Genomic DNA, 16634 nt, shown 5'->3' on the forward strand with positions numbered 1-16634 from the left:
CTAAGTGCCTGGAAACGAGGTTAGATAGATAAAGTGTCTAAGCCTGTCCATCAATTTATTTGTCAGAGGCTTTATGGTTATGTATGGTAGCCCTCTAGGGATCTTTTAGAAACACTTCTGCATTTCCATGTGGCAATTGTACCCAATTCTGGCTTTTTCCTTACCTCCTGGTTTGCTCAACTAGATTTATTTGCTTAGGACAAGAAACTGAAATATCCAACTGCACGATATTTTATTTCCTTTTGTATCCTTTTTCTTTGTCTATCAAAGGCCTTAGCAAGACTTTCCTGTGCATTTAAGACAGAAAACCAAACTCGCCAGGTGGTATGTGACCTTGGAAACCCAATGAAGGCTGGAACTCAAGTAAGACAATTTAATTAAACAGATTTTTTCTCCCCGGCAAATAGAAAAGCATATTGTTCTCTGGGCTCATAGTAATTTTTAAAAATAAACGCTTCAAAACAATGTCCTTAAATTAGTTTCGATATAACAGTTAAATGATTAGCAGAGTTTTGCTTAGTTTTAACTAAGATACGAAACAATTGGTTGTACTCTTACACGGTTTGCAATCAGCTGCTCTGTGCGCCTCCTTCACTTTAGTAAATGGATGAGAACATGATTTAAACTAAGGACTGAAATAATAATTTTGCTCTTTTCACTGATGCCTTAATGGATCCTGAAAAGCTACTCTGGCAACTACTAAGACTGTCAATCCTAGGTGAGCTAGATTCCATCACAGGCCCCACACAGAGGATCAAAGCAAAGGTTAGTTGAATCAGGCTCCCCTTCAGATGGTAGAGCAGGGTGCCCAGGAGCTTGAAAAGCAGCAGCCAATGGCTCACTTTCCGAATCCTCTAAAAAGTAAACAAAATATACCTTGTAGAATTCCTAGTAGCAAGGACAAAATGGCAGTATATGCTGTGTGACTTTTTCAATAGAATTTAATTAATGACATATTGATACGGGTACTTTGAAGATATGTAGTAATATAGTTCTAAGTATTCCATGTTTCTTTAGTATGTCTTCTATTACAAGTCATTATTATTTCTAGATGTACGGTATCTTAGGGAAGAGAACTTGAACAAATTACCCTAAGTTCAGTTTTTCACATGTATTACATGTTTTATTAACAATGAGCATGCCTTTTATTTTCTCATATTCTCATTCTCTCTAGCTTTCTGGTTATTATATAGTTTCTGCTTATTCCAGGTAGCCAACTCCAGATTTGTGGAGTGGGAGACAGTATCCAGGAAGTACTGTTTTTATGTGTCATTGATCCCCAAGAAGCCTTTTTTGTACCTGGTGGTTCAGTTGTTTTATTTAAAATCTACCAATTTTCTGCCTGCAGGAGTTAGGATATTTGGTGTTGGGAGTGTTATAAGAAATGTATGGAGAAATTCTGGTTGTGGCCCTACTCATGCCTTCTTTAGCCAGGTTCTCTTACTCTAGTAAATCATCCATTTCTTCTTTTCTGGGCTATGAACACAGCACATACTTTGGTTGTTAGCTTCCTGTTATCAAATCATTGCACCTAGTTGCTAGACTTTCACTGGATCGACAAACATTTACTTTTGCATTTTTTAGAAAGATAGTATTATAAGGAGGTATAATTATGATTAATAATTGTTAAATTGGCTGTCTTATGGATTGGCCCAGGTATATTAAGTAAAACAGATTTGATAGAAAATAAGATTTAATTATCTTTGTTCAGTTTTATTGTAAGCTCAGAAAAACCCCATTTTAGAACATTATTTTTTATTTAGACATTGGATTTGAAATTTTGCTAATTAGACATTGACTAACATTACTATCTTTTCCTCTCTCCTTCAGCTCTTAGCTGGTCTTCGTTTCAGTGTGCACCAGCAGTCAGAGATGGATACTTCTGTGAAATTTGACTTACAGATCCAAAGGTATGAAAACAACTTATATTCACTTATAACTATCAAATAAATATTATTTGTTGTAAATATACTATGTAATATATTTTAAATATAGAATAGCACAGATTAAATTTTATTGCTTGATTATAGCATTTTAAAATCAATATTTACGTTATAAGAATAACTTTATTGTCAAGTTTGAGTTTGTAAAACGAAATTTAAAATCCAGAAATAAAACGTTCATCTTCTTGGAATTAAATGTTAATGAAAATAACTATTTTGAGGTATAAGCTTTATACACTTGTTTCTTTTGTTAATTTTTAGTTTCACTGGATTTGCCTCTGTATGTTTTTGGTGGTTATGCCTAATTCAGTTTTAAGTATTTTTTTTTTCTTTTTCAGCTCAAATCTATTTGACAAAGTAAGCCCAGTTGTATCTCACAAAGTTGACCTTGCTGTTTTAGCTGCAGTTGAGATAAGAGGGTCAGTATGAATACTTAGTTGAGTATCTCATTCTCATGATTGCTTTTTAAAGGTAACTATCAGGCCTTAGCCTCTTCTGGACAGTAGACACTACATGTTTAGTGGTGGTTTTACTAGGGCTTTAGCTCCTGTAGAAATAAAATCCTAGGTATGTTCCAAATCCCCAATACTGGGTGATCCTCAAAAGGAACAAAACATGGCAACAACATGCACAAAATAAGTTTATTGAACTTTTACACAAATTGTCAATTCACCTGTTACATGTACATTTCGTAAGAGCAGTTTTTGTGCATGTATGTGTTCATTAGTTTTCTCTTGAAGTATTTTTAAAAATTAGATCTAATTTTATTCACTTGAGTAATGAATACAGGGCACTTTTGAAAATGGACTGACTATATCATTTTGATATTCATGGTAGGTTTTCTTTGGTCATTGTTTAGAGTCTCGAGTCCTGATCATATCTTTCTTCCGATTCCAAACTGGGAGCACAAGGAGAACCCTGAGACTGAAGAAGATGTTGGGCCAGTTGTTCAGCACATCTATGAGGTTTGCAGTTGTTGGATTTTACCCAAACCTAGTGAACGAGCCAATGAAGAGAGGAACAACTAAGCTACTTAAAAAAAAAAAAAATTCTATGTAATTTTTATGTAAACTCTACGTTGGTTAATTATGTGTCAGAGATTTGTTTGAATATTTTCCTTTTTCATAAATTCATTTTTATTTGACAAATAGCTTTGTTTAAATAAAGCAGTTTATATAATTTGTTGTTTAAAATCAATTGTTCTACTTGAATAAAAGAAATAAGTCACTGGTACTTTCTCATGGGCATTTTGTAGTTCTGGCTAAAAATGAAAATACCTATGGCAAATAATCAAAACTGTATTTCTATAGAAGAAAATTTTCTTTGTCATCCTTCATTAATAACTTTTTAATATTTCACCTTTTGTTTATACATATATATATATTTTTTTTTTTTTTTTTTTTGAGGCGGAGTCTTGCTCTGTTGCCCAGGCTAGAGTGCAGTAGCCCGATCTTAGCTCACTGCAAGCTCTGCCTCCTGGGTTCAGACAGTTCTCCTGCCTCAGCTTCCCGAGTTGCTGGGATTACACGTGTGCACCACCATGCCTGGCTAATTTTTGTATTTTTAGTGGAGGCAGGGTTTCACCAATGGGGTTTCACCATGTTGGCCAGGCTGGGCATGAACTCCTGACCTCAAGGGATCTGCCCGCCTCGGCCTCCCAAAGTGCTGGGATTACAGGTGTGAGCCACTGTGCCCAACTTTGTTTATATTTTTATCCTGACACATATTACTCTGTGTTAGAGACAAATGTTGAGTTTGATAATTTTTGCATAAAAATAGCCACATTGTAATTAGAGGTTAACTGTGGAAACTGTGCTGTTGTTCATAACCTATTGCTAACATGATTTCTAAAGTTGATGTAGGGGAAGGATTATGGAATAGATTTTTGCCCAAGGTGTAGATACATTTTCTTTTTTCTCCTTAGCTGAGAAACAATGGTCCAAGTTCATTCAGCAAGGCAATGCTCCATCTTCAGTGGCCTTATAAATACAACAATAACACTCTGTTGTATATCCTTCATTATGATATTGATGGACCAATGAACTGCACTTCAGATATGGAGATCAACCCTTTGAGAATTAAGGTAATGTGCTTAATAGCAGCTCTTCATTATAATGATATTTCATTGCCTTCTTTCTAAACCTATAAAAGAAATTCATAAAATAAAACAACTATTTTAATATAAAACCCACTCTGCAAAAAATTGTTTAGTTCATAAGCAGTACACTCAGGGTAAGTTCATTTGTATAATGGGTAAGAGTTAATTCTGTGATGTCCTAGTGAACCGTATCTTCATGGAGTGCTTACTGAGCGTCATGAGATGTCCTTCAGGGACTCAGTTTGACCTTGGCTCCATCACATTGTTGTTTGTTCAGGGCGTAATATCACATCAAGGGTGTTTTGTTGTTAAAATTGCTACTTTGGGATAAGCTTTACCGTTTTACTCATGATTCTTTTGACTTTTGGATATAGTCATCTCCATAGATTTTTACTAGAAACAATTATACAGTATGGTCTAAGGAAAGGTAAAGAAACAAAATAAAAAATATACCCATGATTGACATCACAAATGTACTGTGGAATTTCAGGCCATTTCTGTGTGTTACCTCGAGGTAAGCAAGGGCTGAAAATAATGGTTAGGGAGAGCTAACCTTTTTGGTACATATTGAAGACTAATCTTTATTTTCTGTCCTTACTGCTCACCATATACAGAGTGGTAAATATTCTATCATACTAAATTTTCATTCACTATTTTTTTTTTTTTTCCGAGACGGAGTCTCGCTGTGTCCGCCAGGCTGGAGTGCAGTGGCGCGATCTCGGCTCACTGCAAGCTTCGCCTCCCGGGTTCACGCCATTCTCCTGCCTCAGCCTCCTGAGGAGCTGGGACTACAGGCGCCCACAACCGCGCCCGGCTATTTTTTGTATTTTTAGTAGAGACGGGGTTTCACCGTGGTCTCAATCTCCTGACCTTGTGATCCGCCCACCTCGGCCTCCCAAAGTACTGGGATTACAGGCGTGAGCCACCGCGCCCGGCTCATTCACTATTTTTTATTCGTATCTAAGAGTTTATATCAAAATGCTGATATAAAATGTTTTTCATTATCATTTACCACCATTTTGTTAATGTGATTGCATTAGATTTCATCTTTGCAAGCATCTGAAAAGAATGACACAGTTGCTGGGCAAGGTGAGCGGGACCATCTCATCACTAAGCGGGATCTTGCCCTCAGTGAAGGAGATATTCACACTTTGGTAAGTGCCATTTCAAGTACGTGCACTATAGACATTTAAAAATATGTGACTATAGAACTGACGCCAAAGAACATTTCAAAAATAACAACAGCTGTGCTTGAACAACTACATTTATTTTTATACCATGCATTCCTCTTACTTTCCTTTTTCCTAGTCAGATTAATGCCATATTTTCTTCAAATGATCTATTTTTGTAGATGGCTAATAGAACTAGTTTATGTCCCAACTTAATTTTCCTACTCTAGTTCTTTAACTGTCCTCTTTCTTGGCCTCCTCCTAATCTCTGAGGCTTTAGTACGATACTAAAAAATCCAGAAGGTCCCAACAAAAATACATTGGAATAATAATTAGCATTTGATTAACCTTTGTTGAGTTAGCCTATATAATGGCTATAATGTTTTTAAAGGCGATTGCTTTTTTTTTTTCTTTTAATCAACAAATCTCCAAATCTCTAGTAGAGAACCTGGTATAGTGTTTTTTGTTTGTTTGTTTGTTTTTTGAGACAGAGCCTCACTTTATCACCCAGGCTGGAGTGCAATGACACAAACACAGCTCACTGAGGCCTTGACCTCCCAGGCTCAAGCAATCCTTCCCTCTCAGTCCCCCAAATAGCTGGGACTACAGGCGCTCACCACCATGCCCAGCTAGTTTTTGTATTTTTTGTTGAGATGAGGTTTCACCATATTGCCCAGGCTGGTCTCGAATTCCTGAGCTCAAGCAATCTGCCCACCTCAGCCTTCTAAAGTGCTGGGATGACAGGCATGAACCACCAGGCCCAGCACTGCTTATGTTTAATAGTGATCACTGGTTACTTTTACAACACCAAATTCTGTGGTTCTTGTTAGTTCTCATCCAGTTCAACTGCCTAGTGACTTTCGTTCACTTAATCACTTCCTTCTATTGACTCTCATGGCTGTAAATACCATCTGGTATAGATGCCTTTGATTTATATTTCCAGTGTGATCTTCTGCATTGAACTTCAGATTCCAATATCCAACTGCTTACTAGAAACTGCTTTTAAATATCTAATAGGAATCTCAAACTTAATTCTCAATATATACCCTTGGGTTTTCCCAAGTCTGCTCTTTCCATAAAGTTCTTAGTTAATTTTAGTAAATATCAGCTACATTCTCTAACACCTGGACCTCATGCTTGACTCCTCTCTTTATCTCAAATCTCACGTCTTGTATTTCAACAAATTGTATCAATATTTACTTTCAAAATGCCTAGAATCTGGCCCCTTCTCACTAGTTTCATCACTAACACAACCTAACCCAGGCTACTTTCCCTTCTCAATTGTACTATTGCCAAACTCCTGGTTGGCCTCTGTATTTCTGCCTTTCTCCCCACTATACTTTGTATGCCATAGAAGCCACAGTGATCATTTTAAATACAGGTCAGGTTGTGTCACTCCAGTGCCTTCCCGTCTAACTCAATGAGAAAGCAAGAGGCTACAATGACCTTTAAGCCCAACATTAACAGGCCCTTCCTGCCTCTCTGCTTGCATCTCCTCTCCTTACTATTCTGTTTCTCAAATTTTCCACCTTGCTCTTCATTGAGCAGATAGCCCCAAGCATGTTTATTCCTCAATGCTTTGAAATTGCTCTTCCATCTGCCTGAAATTCTTTGTCCAGATATCCTTGTAGCTTATTTTCCCATATCCTTCTCATGTCCTTAAAAGTAAACTTATGTCAGAGGAATTCCCTGACCAACCCATGGGAAATAGAAACTGCCTTCTACCTCCCAACCCCACTTTTGATCTTGCACTTTCTGTCCTCTTTCAGAATCTGCTTTTTTTAAATTGAGACAAAGCTTACATAAAATTAACCGGTTTAATGATTTTAAAGTGTATAATTTGGTGTTTTTTAGTATAATTACAACATTGAACCACCATTACCACTATAATTGTAAACATTTTTGTCACCCCAAAAAGAAATGCTGTACCCATTAAGCAGTTTATCCATTCTCCCCTATCTCCCTGGTGACCACTAACCTGCATTCCTACTGATTTGCCTATTCTGGACATTTCATAAATGTAGTATCATACAACATGTGGCCTTTTGTGTCTAGCCTTCTTTCACATAGCATGTTTTCAAGATCTATGTTGTGGCATGCCTTAGTACTTCATTTTTATGCCTGAATAATACTCCATTGTGTGGACATACCACCTTTTGTTTATCCATTCATCAGTTGATCAACATTTCGATTATTTCTACTTTTTGTGTATTTTGAATAGTGTTGCTATGAACATTCGTGCATAAATTTCCATGTAAACATGTTTTTCAGTTTTATTGAGAATAAACATAAGAGTGTAATTGCTAGGTCATATGGAAACTCTATGCTTAACTTTTTGAGGAACTGCCAAACTATTTTCCAAAGTTGCTGCAGCATTTTACAATCCCAGCCAGCAATATATGAGGGTCCTATTTTCTCCACATCTTTGTCAACACTTATTATTTTCTGGTTTTGTTTGTTTTAAAATTTTTATAATCAGGATATCCTGGTTGGTGTGAAGAGGTAACTCATTGTGGTTTTGATATGCATTTCCCTATTGACTGATGATATTCAGCATCTTTTCATTTGTATATCTTTTTTAGACAAATACCGATTCAAATTTTTTGCCCATTTTTAAATTGAGTTGTTTGCCTTTTATTGTTGAGTTGCAAAGAGTTCTGTATATATTCTGGATACTACCTTCATTAGATTTATGATTACACAGGTTTTGTTTCATTCTGTGTGCATTGTCTTTTTAATTTCTTGATGGTGTCCTTTAATGCCCCAAAATTTTTAAATCTGAAGTTCAATTTATCTATGTCTTCTTTTGTTGCTTGTATTTTTGTTGTCATATTTTTGAAACCATTGCTCAATACAGGCCATGAAGATTTATACCTAGGCTTTTTTGGTTTTATAAGTTTTACACTTACAGCTCTTACATTTACATCCCTGATTCATTTGGAGTTAATTTTTGTGTATGGTGTGAGGTAGGGGTCCAGATTTATTCTTTTGTATGTGGCTATCTGTTTGTCTCAGCATCATTTGTTGAAGAAATTATTCTTTCCCCTTAAATGGTCTTGGCAGTCTTGTTGGAGATGAATTGATTATAAATATATGGGTTTATTTCTAGATGTTCAATTCTGTTCAGTTGACCTATATGTATATCCTTAATACAAGTATTGTTTTGATTACTGTAGCTCTGGAGTTCAGGTTTTGAAATAGAGAAATATGAATACATTTTCTTCCTTTTAAGATTATTTTGGTTATTTAGAGTCCCTTGTGATTCCTTATGGATTTTAGGATCAGCTTGTCCATTTCTGCAAACAAGGTAGTTGGAATTTTGGTAGCAATTTTCTTGAGCCTGTCTCAATTTGGGGAGTATCTTAACATTACATATTTCAGTTCATGAACATGGTATGTCTTTCTTTTTATTTATTCTACAATTTTTTCAACAATATTTTGTCATTTTTAGTGTACTTGTCTTGCACATCCTTGGTTACATGATTTCTGTGTATTCTTTTCAATGCTCTTTTATTTTATTATTATTTATTATTATTTTTGAGAAGGAGTTTTTGCTCTTGTTGTCCAGGCTGGAGTCCAATGGCATGATCTCGACTCACTGCAACCTCCGCCTCCCAGGCTCAAGCAGTTCTTCTGCCTCAGCCTACCGAGTAGCTGGGATTACAGGCGCTCACCACCAGGCCTGGCTATTTTTTTGTATTTTTTAGTAGAGATGGGTTTCACCATGTTGGTCAGTCTGGTCTCGAACTCCTGACCTCAGGTGATCCACTCACCTTGGCGTCCCAAAGTTCTGGAATTACAGGTATGAGCCACCGCATCCAGCCTATTTTTATTTTTATTTTTTAGAGACAGGGTCTTATTCTGTCACCTATGCTGGAGGACAGTGGCATAGTTATAGCTTACTGCAACCTTGAACTCTTGGGCTCAAGCAATCCTCCTGCCTCAGCCTCCTGAGTAGCTAGGACTATAAGTACACCCACCACCCCTGGCTAATTTTTAAATTTCATTTTTGTAGAGATAGGATCTCACTATGTTGCTTAGGCTGGTCTTGAACTACTGGCCTCAAGTGACCTTCCCACCTTGGTTTCCGAAAGTGTTGGAGTTACAGGTGTGAGCCACTGCTCTTGACCTCAATAATTTCTTTTTTGGATTTCTTATTGATAGTATACTGAAATATGGCTTATATTTGCATATTGATCTTGTGTTCTGTACCTTTTCTGTACTTGTTTTTTTAGCTTAAATTGTTTTAATATGGATTATTTAGTGTTTTCTATATGTAAGATCCTGTCATCTACAAAGAGATAGCTTTACTTTGTCATTTCTAATCTGGATACCTTTTACTTTTATTTTTATTTTTATTTTTTTGATAAAGAGTCTAGCTTTGTCACCCAGGCTGGAGTGCAGTGGCATGATCTCAGCTTACTGCAACTTCTGCCTCCCAGGTTCAAGTGATTTTCCTGCCTCAGCCTCCCAAGTAGCTGGGATTACAGGTGCCCACCGTCACACCTGGCTAATTTTTGTATTTTGAGTAGAGGTGGGGTTTCACCATGTTGGCCAGGCTGGTCTCGAACTCCTGACCTGCAGCGATATGCCTGCTTCAGCCTCTCAAAGTGCTTGGATTACAGGAGTGAGCCACCGTACCTGGCCTTAATTTTTCTTAATTGCACTGGCTAGAACATTCTGTACAATATTGAGTAGAAATGGCTTGATTTCTATTTTCTTATTTGTGACCTTAGGGAAAAAGAAGTATGAAGTATGATGTTAGCTGTGGGCTTTTTATCAATGCCCTTTATCAGGTCAAGGAAACTCTTTTCTATTCTTGATCATCAGCAAATGGTATCACTACTGGGCGGCATTGTCGTGGGGTGTGTACATGTGATATGTCTAATACAGTGTATAGAAGCATATAGAAGGTATTGAATATTTATTTCTTTTGCCTGCCAACCTTGAAGTTACTGATTAAAACATTAAATGCGTCAGAGGCCATCAGCATGTGATTTGATTTTTGTAGGCCCTCCATGGAATACCCATTAAAAATTCTGTTTTCTTTTCCACAGGGATGTTGAGATCTGGTTTTTATATCTTACAAATATCACCATGTTCTGAGTTTGCCTAAAGAATATTGAGTTCTAGTCATAGAATGAATCTTTTAATATTATGGATCTTATCTTTCTATAACAAATCACATTGAAACCAACCCTTTCATTTACAAGGAACTACATGTGTGGCAAAAAAAGAGAAAAGAAAAGAAACATACCAACCCCTTCAAAATAAAAAGCATTCATAGACTCAACTATTAGCCTATCTATTTACAAGACAAAAGAATCTGGATAATCTCTTTGACCATCACACAAAAAGAAAAAAAAATGGTGAATTTTCAAATGTTGAAGAGATGATAGAATGACCTTTGCTTTTAAGTGAAGGATTTGTTTTGGCAGGGTTGTGGAGTCGCTCAGTGCTTGAAGATTGTCTGCCAAGTTGGAAGATTAGACAGAGGAAAGAGTGCAATCTTGTACGTAAAGTCATTACTGTGGACTGAGACCTTTATGAATGTAAGTAGACAGGTGCAGCATTTAGCAAACATACCCAGTGTTTTCAAAGAAATATAAAAGGCCTGATATCTGGAAAATCATCTAATTGTTATTTCCAAACAGAAAGAAAATCAGAATCATTCCTATTCTCTGAAGTCATCTGCTTCATTTAATGTCATAGAGTTTCCTTATAAAAATCTTCCAATTGAGGATATCACCAACTCCACATTGGTAAGTCATTGGTTTAGGTGAATACAGTAAATGTACTCAATTCAAATGCTGTACATGTTTTTATTTTGTTTTTAAAAAAATGACAGCTTAACTCTTTTGATAATTTAAACTGATGAAATTACATGATAGCATTATTACCTAGTTTAATATTATCATTTTACTCCCCTACCTTGGAATGATTAAAGCTAGACCTTTCAGTTTAGCATCTTGTCCAGCGTAAGAAATTTCTTAGTATATACTACATTATATTGGGGAAATTTTAGGAATTTTCCTTTACAAAGTTAGAAAGTTGGAAATTAACTGCAACAAGTGAGGCATTTTGGAGATATTTAAGGAGTAAAAATGGGATCAGCACGTGATAAACTGGATTGGATTATTTAAAAATCATTTCAAGCTGGGTGTGGTGCCTCACACCTGTAATCCCAGCACTTTGGGAGGCTGAGACAGGTGGATCATTTGAGGCCAGGAGTTCAAGACCAGCCTGGCCAACATGGTGAAACCCCTTCGCTACGAAAAATACAGAAAAATTAGCTGGGTATGGTGGTGCATGCCTGTAATTCCAGCTACTGGGGAGGCTGAAGCATGAGAATCACTTGAACTCGGAAGGTGGAGGTTGCAGTGAGCCGAGTTCATGCCCCTGCATTCCAGCTTGGGCTACATACAGGGCAAGACTGTCTAAAAAAAAAAAAAAAAAGATTGCATTTCAGATGCAATCAGAAGTCAACCTGTCATTGGGAGTTTCATGTGTGTATGTGCATGCTCTTGATACCAAATGTGAAATCACTAAATTATCATATGCAGGAAAAGAATATACTGTGAATTCCATTAAAATAAAATATAATATTTTCTCAGATATTTGTTGATTAAGTCAATGCACTGTTTTTAAAACTAATATCTTTATTCCTCGATAGGTTACCACTAATGTCACCTGGGGCATTCAGCCAGCACCCATGCCTGTGCCTGTGTGGGTGATCATTTTAGCAGTTCTTGCAGGATTGTTGCTACTGGCTGTTTTGGTATTTGTAATGTACAGGGTAAGTAACGAACTTAGAAAGAGACAAAGAAGGAGAGAGAGAAAACAGAAGAAAAGGGAAAGGGCAGAAGGAAAAGAAGAATGAAAAGTAAGGGAAGGAAGAAAGGGACCTGTAATGAATGATGCTTGATGAGCATTACTTATTATTTGAGGGAAGATAAATTCTATGAAATACAATTTAAATTTTCTTAGTGGCAATATAGTCACTCAGAAAATACTTTTCGTGTTCTACACTGATATGACAGTAATAACGGTTTTTCTTCAACTGACAGATGGGCTTTTTTAAACGGGTCCGGCCACCTCAAGAGGAACAAGAAAGGGAACAACTTCAACCTCAGGAAAATGGTGAAGGAAACTCAGAAACTTAACTGCAGTTTTTAAGTTATACTACATCTTGACCCACTAGAATTAGCAACTTTATTATAGATTTAAACTTTCTTCATGAGGAGTAAAAATCCAAGGCTTTACTGCTGATAGTGCTAATTGGCATTCACCACGAAATGAGAATTATATTTGTCAACCTTCTCCTGATAAAGAAGTTCAGACATACATTTAATAATATAGAGTGACTTGTGTTTTTAGGTATTTAAATAATAAAATTTCAAGGGATAGTTTTTATTCAATGTATATAAGACAGATAGTGCCTGATTTACTACTTTATATAAAATAGTACCTCCTTCAGTTACTGTTTCTGATTTAATGTATTGAATTTCATTTGTTGTTGTTGTTGTTGTTTTAAAGCAGTCCAAATTTGGACCTCAGCAATCATGTCTTTTGTATAGGTACTTAATGTTAATACATATTACACTACAGTTTACTTTTCAGGATACTAAAGACTTTATAACTGCATGAACTTCGATTTTTTTAATCCCTTAAATCGTGGAACTTTATAAACACATACATGATACCATCAAAATTCTTGCTTTTAATAACAAAGGTACAATATTTTGTCTTAATATGAAAATTGGGTAGATCCTATAACACTTTTGTTTATATTAAATCCACAATATTTTATTACATTTTAACTTGTATAAATTTTATGTGAAATCCTTCAAGCCAACCTATGCTAAAAATTAGTTCCATAATCACAAATGCCTCTTTTGTGTAATTGTTTAATTTCAACTGAATATCATAATGCTTAAAGCCATATGGAGTTGGAAATTATTTTCAAAGCATATTTATTCCATTGTTTTAGTCTGGCTATTTACAGTATAAAAAAAGCATTTTTATTAAAATACTATGTAGTTCTTAGAGTAGAGCAGAGTTTTTAGTTAGTATTAATTTATTTTCCCCCTATTCATGTATTTTTCCTTGTATTTCCAAAACTGTTACTGAGAATGGGTCAATATCAATGAGGAATCCTTACAGTTGACAGGAACCTGGACCCCTTACCCCAACTTTATGAGTAATGCTTGGAATAAAAACTCTTAAGGTGACTCACTGATTTACTTCTAGCAATAGCATAATGTTACAGGAATATTACCCCTGTTTAAGCAAGGTAATGTGTAAAATCAGTCTTAGCTATCAGAATAACTTCTAAAAAAATTTTTATAAGCAGTTCAAGTTATTGAAAACCTTTTAAAGCTTTCTGAAGTTTGTTAGTATAAATTACTTTTCTAGGATTTTTAATAAAAGCCACATAGGTAGAAAGTTGTAGTTTTATATGGCTCTGTAGAGTGGTGAACCTTCTAGAGGAATATATGATTTATTCACAGTTCCTCAAGGCCTGGGGATGCTGATCAGTTATACCTATTTTTGTGCAATTACATCATGTTGTGCATTAGAAATAGAGAGTTTAATAGCTCTTTAACTGCTGTCCTCATTAGGTAATGATAAATATTTCCCTTAAATAATTGACTATTTTGCTGTGTTTTAAAAATAATTGAAATTTATCTTGCCATATCTCATAATTTCCTGCAGAAATGACTGAGCTAATCTTAAGAAAATATTCATAAAATAGGAGCACATTTAGTTGAGGTATACAAGGTAGGACTGTAGACAAGACTCTCTATTTAGCTTTAGTGAATTTCAAAAGTAATGGGTCTTGAAGTATAGATTTTTATTAGTAGCTTGAAAAAGCTTAATCATATGCAGTAAATATTTTTATTACCAATAAATTTAAATTTTTTTAAGAAAAATATTTTTATCCTAGGGCCAAGTGTTGCCTGCCACCAATCAGTAAGTTAGTCTATAACAAATTTTACCTTAACAGTTTTACCACCTAGTAACAGTCATTTCTGAAAATATGTTGGATAGAAAGTCACTCTTTGACAAAAGTGTTAGGATTTGCTTTTGTGCCATCTATTCATTTTATGGCATCTATCTTGAAAATAATCTTGTGTTGGATATTGAAAGATGCTGTAATTTGGAAATTAACATGATTTCTTAAATTACCTTTATGAAATATAGTTTTGTATAATAGCATAGATTTTCCTTCAAAAAATGAACATTTATATATCTACAAAAATATGGAAAAGTGTAATTTGAAAGCCTACTTTCTGAAGAAAATGTTGGGATTCTTTTTATCATGATTAAATATCAAAAACTTGCCCTATGAAAACTTTAAATTTCTAAAACATTTGAAATACTACTGTATTTGTGATTTATTGAGAATAAAAATCCATTTTAAAGTATAAAATTCTTATGATCTGATTCAGTTTTAAGAAAGCATATAAATGAACTAGAAGATATTGAAAACATGACATTGTTAAGAAATATACTGATTTTGATTTTTATATAGGTATTTATTTCAAAATTGATATTTTGAGAAAAATACATGTGAATCATTTTTTCTCTTTCTTTCTCTTTTCCCTTAACGATTATCACTGTAATTCTGAATCTGAAAGGTAAAACAATTAGTCAAAATATTATTGCCATCATTCTACCTGTGTTATTAAACTACTTATTCGTGGTTAATTCTCATTAACACTTACGTTTCCATAAAGAAAACTCAAGTGTTAGTAAAAGAGACTTTACTGGCTTAAGAGGGCTGTGAAAGATTTTTGATAGTGAATCATGACCCTAAGGGAGAGATTTGTGTGATAAAAGCATTGTATATATAATAGATTAGTGATTTTTGTAAGGCAAACAGAATTCCTAAGTTGGTAGAACTTCCTAAGTTGCAAAATATAATGATGAGCTTGGTGGAGAAGAATGAGTCGTTCTTGGAATACCTGTGTGCAGCCACTACCCATCTCAGTATCACCTTGTTTGTATTCTTGGATAGCTGGTATATATAGTAGTTTGATGACTAATTTAAAGAAAAACACCTAAAATTTGAAACATGATTGTAGGATCAAAAAAGGTAGATGAAATTACTTAATACTCAGTGTTTCGGAGATTATTCCTTTTAGTTTGTTGGTTGACTGGTTTGAGCAATAGAAATATGCAGCATGCAATATATGCTTATATTTCATTGTAATTTCTGATATATAATGAACTTCTTGGGAGAGGTACTGAATCTTTGATGTTTTTTGTCATTTTTCTCAAGTGCAATATAACAATGTAACCAAATCTAGATAATCTCAAAGTTGTCATTAATGTAGTAAGCCTAATATAAACAAATATTTGTATTATTTTTGTTAGCAGGAAAGAGCGATTAAGTGAGGTTATTTACCCCTAAATGGTCCATTCTGCATTGTATTTCAGGCTGGAAATGAATTATTCTTTACTAGTTTTGAAACACTTTGAAATATCCTGAGGTAACTTGGAAGCTGTGTAGTGTATCAAATTAATTTGCTACCTAATAACATAGAAAGTAAATATGTTTGTGGTCACCCACATTGGGTGAGACAGAAAATGAATCTGTTCTAAAATTTGTCATTTGCTAACTTGATTTGAGTTAGTGAAAACTGGTGCAGTGTTCTGCTTGATTTCCAACATGTAACTTGTGACTGTACAATAAACATAAGCATATGGTGCCACTTTTGTGTATGGGGTTTATCCTTTCTATGATGTGGTTTTGTTTTTTAATTACATGAGCTAGCAATGATGAGCTAAAAGGATGACCTCAGAGAGGTAGCTTTCTCTAAAACTTCAAATCTTGAATGTCAATTATTTGAGGAAAAGAAACACAAAAAGAGCAAAATGTACCACATTAAAAGCCATCCTTAGAAAGGCAAATATGTATCTGCCTGAAATACAAGAATTATTTTATTTCTAAACAAACATTTCTAAATTCATTATGCTAACCTTTATTATTTGTACATTATCAGATTGCTTTTAAAATGCACATTTACATCTTTCTTTTATAATTTTTAATTATAGTGTATATATGCCATTGCATATATGCAATTGCAATATACATATGCAATTCTAGTATGAAAATACCTATTTTCATAAATGAAAAGTACCAAGAAAAAAATTAAGTTTTGAGATGCTTGGGAAATTACACTGAAGTAGCATAATACACCACCACCATAAATTCCTATGGAAATGAAATAAGAGTATTGCCAGCATCCAGAAGCCCCCTTCTATCTCTTTCTAATCATATCTCACCCCTGCCCTGCAAAAGTATCCACTGTCCTTGCTTCTAACATTATATGCTTAGTTAGATGTGATAGTTCCCCTGGACCAGCAAGTCATAACTACCCCTCTCCTGACCACTATACTTGATATTTTGGCTGTAAT

The 16634-nt window shown here is 34.9% G+C and overlaps 1 protein-coding gene across 3 annotated transcripts in view; it reads left to right on the plus strand.

The window, feature by feature from the left end:
* ITGAV (integrin subunit alpha V) overlaps positions 1-15928 on the plus strand; it is a 93448-nt gene extending 77520 nt beyond the window's left edge. For all 3 annotated transcript variants that reach the window (XM_025404084.1, XM_025404085.1, XM_025404086.1), the window contains 10 exons: positions 271-363; positions 1831-1910; positions 2282-2362; positions 2803-2908; positions 3868-4026; positions 5082-5195; positions 10649-10762; positions 10865-10972; positions 11884-12006; positions 12278-15928. In XM_025404084.1, coding sequence (XP_025259869.1) covers positions 271-363; positions 1831-1910; positions 2282-2362; positions 2803-2908; positions 3868-4026; positions 5082-5195; positions 10649-10762; positions 10865-10972; positions 11884-12006; positions 12278-12373 — 1074 coding nt within the window. In that variant the 3' untranslated portion in view covers positions 12374-15928. The remainder of the gene's footprint in view (positions 1-270; positions 364-1830; positions 1911-2281; positions 2363-2802; positions 2909-3867; positions 4027-5081; positions 5196-10648; positions 10763-10864; positions 10973-11883; positions 12007-12277) is intronic.
* The last annotated feature ends 706 nt before the right edge of the window (positions 15929-16634 follow it).

Source organism: Theropithecus gelada, chromosome 12, assembly GCF_003255815.1.
Source record: "Theropithecus gelada isolate Dixy chromosome 12, Tgel_1.0, whole genome shotgun sequence".
Classification (NCBI taxonomy): domain Eukaryota; kingdom Metazoa; phylum Chordata; class Mammalia; order Primates; family Cercopithecidae; genus Theropithecus; species Theropithecus gelada.